Source organism: Bombus impatiens, unplaced genomic scaffold, assembly GCF_000188095.3.
Source record: "Bombus impatiens unplaced genomic scaffold, BIMP_2.2 scf_0548, whole genome shotgun sequence".
NCBI lineage: Eukaryota > Metazoa > Arthropoda > Insecta > Hymenoptera > Apidae > Bombus > Bombus impatiens.
Genome location: NT_176967.1, coordinates 1,231,176 through 1,235,190, shown reverse-complemented (window position 1 = coordinate 1,235,190; position 4,015 = coordinate 1,231,176). Strand labels below are relative to the sequence as shown.

General features: G+C 54.3%; 1 protein-coding gene across 1 annotated transcript in view; it reads right to left on the bottom strand.

The window, feature by feature from the left end:
- The window catches only part of LOC100745178 (T-box protein H15), a 16,894-nt gene that overhangs the window by 1,280 nt on the left and 11,599 nt on the right, over positions 1–4,015 (bottom strand). The window contains 3 exon segments of the mRNA XM_033321995.1: position 1; positions 3–144; positions 238–314. The exon segment at position 1 is cut by the window's left edge and continues 329 nt beyond it. Coding sequence (XP_033177886.1) covers position 1; positions 3–144; positions 238–314 — 220 coding nt within the window.

Sequence of the window (4,015 nt, the reverse complement as noted above, 5' to 3'; positions counted from 1 at the left end):
ATCTGCGACCGCGCCGCCCACAGCGCCTTCTCCTCCAGGCTGAGGTTACCCACCGCTCCGGCCTGAAGTTGATCCATCTCGAACGGAAGCCGATGGGGAAACCTCAGCGATTGCTGCTCGGCCAGCATCGACTCCATCGTCTCCCTGAAAGGGAAGCTGCTCGATTACGCGCGTATTCGCTCTCGCGGCGATTAGAGTTCGTCGCGCAGCGTCCGTAAACACGTTCCTAAGATTTACCTCTCGAAATCGGTCAGACGAGACGAGTCCCGAAACCCCTTAGCGAACGGATTGCTGTCGATCTTGAGCTTCGTGATCTGAAACAGAAAAGTCAATCTTGGTCGTCGATTTTCGTCAGCCGCCGTCCATTTCCCCGTCTCGTTACCTACGACGACTTTTCTCCAGTCGGAAGTTACGTCATCGTCGGCCGCCAACGACGCGTATCGGAAAACGGTCGACCGTTTCGAAACGGTTCGTTCCATCGATCGAGAATCAACGGCTCGTAAAATTAGAAGAAGCCGGGAAAAACGACGCGGCATTGCATTCCAGATAGTAAAAGGGACAGAACCGGGGAACGAAGGATCACGGTGATAGCGAGAACGAGGCGCGGTCATTCGAGTTCGCGATCTTTCGAAATTCGCTGGAGAAAGTTGGCAGCTAGAAATCTACCCCAACTGGTCTTCGCGAGGGCAGCGTTCGGCCGTTTCGCGTTACCGCCGCCATTCGGCCACCCACGATGCGGACGGAGCAGGTGGCATCGGTCAAAGTCGAATTAGCTCGGGGTGACGAGATTCTTCCCGTCTCACGCTTCCGTAAACCCTCGACGGACGAAAGATTCCTCTTCCCCGCGCCTCTGTCGTATCCGAATACCGAAACTATCGGTCGCATTCGAAAAAGAAAAACGGTATGATTTCGCGGTGCGGTCGGCTTGCTTTCTCGCTTTCGACGAAAAAAACCGTCCTTCGACTCGTCCTCGTTCGTTTCTCTCCGAAAATCCCCCGGAAGGGAAGGTCGAGATGGAAAGGTTGGAAGAGAGAGAGAGAGTGAGTGAGGGAGAGGCGGGATGTAAGAGAGAGAGCAAGCATCCGCGCGTGTTTGTGAGCGAGAGAGAGAGAGAGAGAGAGGGAAAGAGAGAGAGAGGGAGAGAGAGGGTCGGGAGCTAGAGTCGGTGTCGAGTGGGTGGTCCAATTACCCTACGGTTTCGCGCTCAGGAGCAGCACGTGCAGCCTGGTAATAAGACTCTTTCGTTCAAAGCCGAGGCTAAGCCGCGCTAAGCCCGGAGCTGCCTCGGTTTTAGTTACGATTCCGCTGACATCATTAGCCAAACATCTGGCCCACCTCCGCCGTCAGCGTCGTCCTCGTCGTCTAGCTACTTACTTGGATCGCGCGCGTCGTTCCGCTTCGGTCTCCGCGCGGCGTCGTTCTCTGTCGGCTGTGTTCGTTTTACGATCAGCCGGGCAGCTATAGTTCACTCGCCTCGCGACCATACGCCTATCTTTGAAATCGACCAGCGCGGCCGCTACTTTGCGCGAACCGTTCGCTTTGATATCGTGCAGCTCCTTTTGCCGGATTCGAACCGGTGACGGACTGGACTCGCCGCGGACTCGCCGCCACGCGTCTATCGCGTCGGCGGTCTCGCGACGAGCACCGATTAATTTAGCAACTCGACGCGCACGCGGCTACGCCTTCTCCTTTCAGGCAAATCGAGAGGCGCGCGCCGCGCGGCCACCGCTTTTCGCCTGCGTCCGTCTATCGACACCGACACCGAACGCCAGTTTCCAAGGAATGCGAGGCCACGACGATCTCGCTCTTTACTCGGATGAAAAACGAAATTCGCTGGTCGATCGTACGCGCGGCTATCCCGGCAAACGATGATCAAGTTATACGATTTCACTGACACGATCCGACCAAACGGTTGGACCACTTCCCAGACCGATTTACAGCGTCCACGGTGAACGCGCGGCGAGTGCTACGCCATGATATATTTCCTCGCTCTCTCGATGCCAAACCATCGTCGGAACGTATAAATCGTAGCAGCCAGCGGTGCACCCTCCTGCCAGATATTTTACTCTATATCGGCCGGGATAGCGGGAATCGCGAAAAAAATACAGGAGATTTTTGTCGTCGCCGGTATCGGTCGATGCGCGAGCGAAGGTCGTTGCCCTCTGGTTTCCTCGGATCGCCGTGCGATTCTGCAGGACCGACTCGCGAATTCGCCGCTGCCAACGACAGGCCGACGCGATCGACGATCCACGGAACAAAGTCCACGGCGATCCGTCACGCGATACTCGCGAGCGTAAACCTCGTACTCGGCTGGGCTAAAGAAGGAAAGAAAGGGGCGCGGTTTTCAGGACACGAAGTACATAATTTTCAACGAAAGCTGAACAAAGGCGCGGTTCGATCGTAGTCGGTAGCACGAGGACCGATCGAACAACGTTTGTTCATCGAACGACAGGTAGCCAATTACGTCCAGCTGCGAAGCGTCGATGAAAATTGAGAGAGAATTTGCGAACGCGGCGAGCGGGCTTGCGTTTCTCTCTGTTGGGACCGATCGGTTCTTCGCACTCGGGGGAGTTTCGACCGTTTCCATTCACGAACCGCTAGTCGCGAAAGAAAGCGATTCGACCTGCTAACGCCAGCACCGATCGATCGTCCAACCATATGAATTTTTTCGCGTTTCGACCGAAGAGAAAGAGAGAGAGAGAGGAGAAAGAGAGACGTAGAGGAGTATTCCCTCGCTACATGGTCCGATTCTGCTTCGGTCGCTCCCTCCACAGAAGCTCCGCAAAATGAAGCCGTAGGTAATTGAAAGGGATGCTTTCGCACCCGGTCCGCTACTAATAATAGATTTAATAGAGACGCGCTCATCGAAGAAGGGGTCCCGCGCTCGCTCGGCTTGGAAGCTCGGCGCGCACCACGGCCGCTATTTAGTGCCGGTTGCGCGCTGTCATGCTCCCTAAACTTACTCTTTCTTTCGCTCTCTCTCTTTTTCTCTTTCTTTCTGTTCCTGGCGTTCTCTGTCTTCTTCACAGAGCGGCGTCTCGTGGAGAATTCGCGTTGTCGCGAACAAACTTCGCGAACGAAGCGAAATGTTCGTGGTTTGGCGTTCGACGCGCGCACGACGAAATCGAAGCGTGGCCGTGTGTGTCCCGGTGGCCGTAAGTAAGTACACGCGTGTGTGCCAACCGACCAGCCGCCAACGCGTACAGCCGCCGTGTGTGGTTTCCAGAGGGGCCTCCTCCTCTTCCTCTCTCCCGCCTCTGTCTCATTTGAACGCGATTATTTATGTTTTCTTTCGTTCGTGCATGCCGACGCCGACGCCTGCAGCCACTAAAACCATCGACTGCTTCTTCTTCTTCTTCCTCTTCTTCCTCTTCTTCCTCCTCCTCCTTCTTCTCTTTCTTTTCTTTCATCTCCTCTTCATCTCCTTCGCTGTTTCCTCCTCGTCTCCACCTTCTTCTGCTTCTGCTTTTGCACCCGCTCTACCTTGTTCCGCGACGCGCTCGGCCCCGTCTTCTTTTTACGTTAGCGCGTCCTTACTTCTCGCTTCGTTCCCTTTCCTCCTTCGTTCCGTTTCTCTCCGCTTCTTCGCTTTTTTCACGGTTTTTCTCGGAATTCACGAAACGTGAAACGACTTAGCAGGCAGTTGCCCCTCGTTTCAGCGTCGAGCAGCTAATTAGCCAAAGTATAGAGGCACAAGGTATAAAAAGATAGCGACGCGCGATTTATTACCACGAGAATTTTCCACTGCGATGATCGCGATCACGATTACTCCGCAATTATTACGAGGCACAGCGATGAAACTGCGTTTATCTTAAAACACCTTCCGGCGATACGTCGTCGTTTTTCTCGATTATCTTTACAAACTCCGAAATCGTTAAACGAAACACGACGAATACGTTTAACTCGCGTCTCTCTTCGAGTCCTATTCTCCGTTAGAGTTTCTTACGCTCCCAACGAACGTTATCTCTCGGGCCAACGTCGTTATCTTCGTCCTAACATCGAACGAAATCGGAGA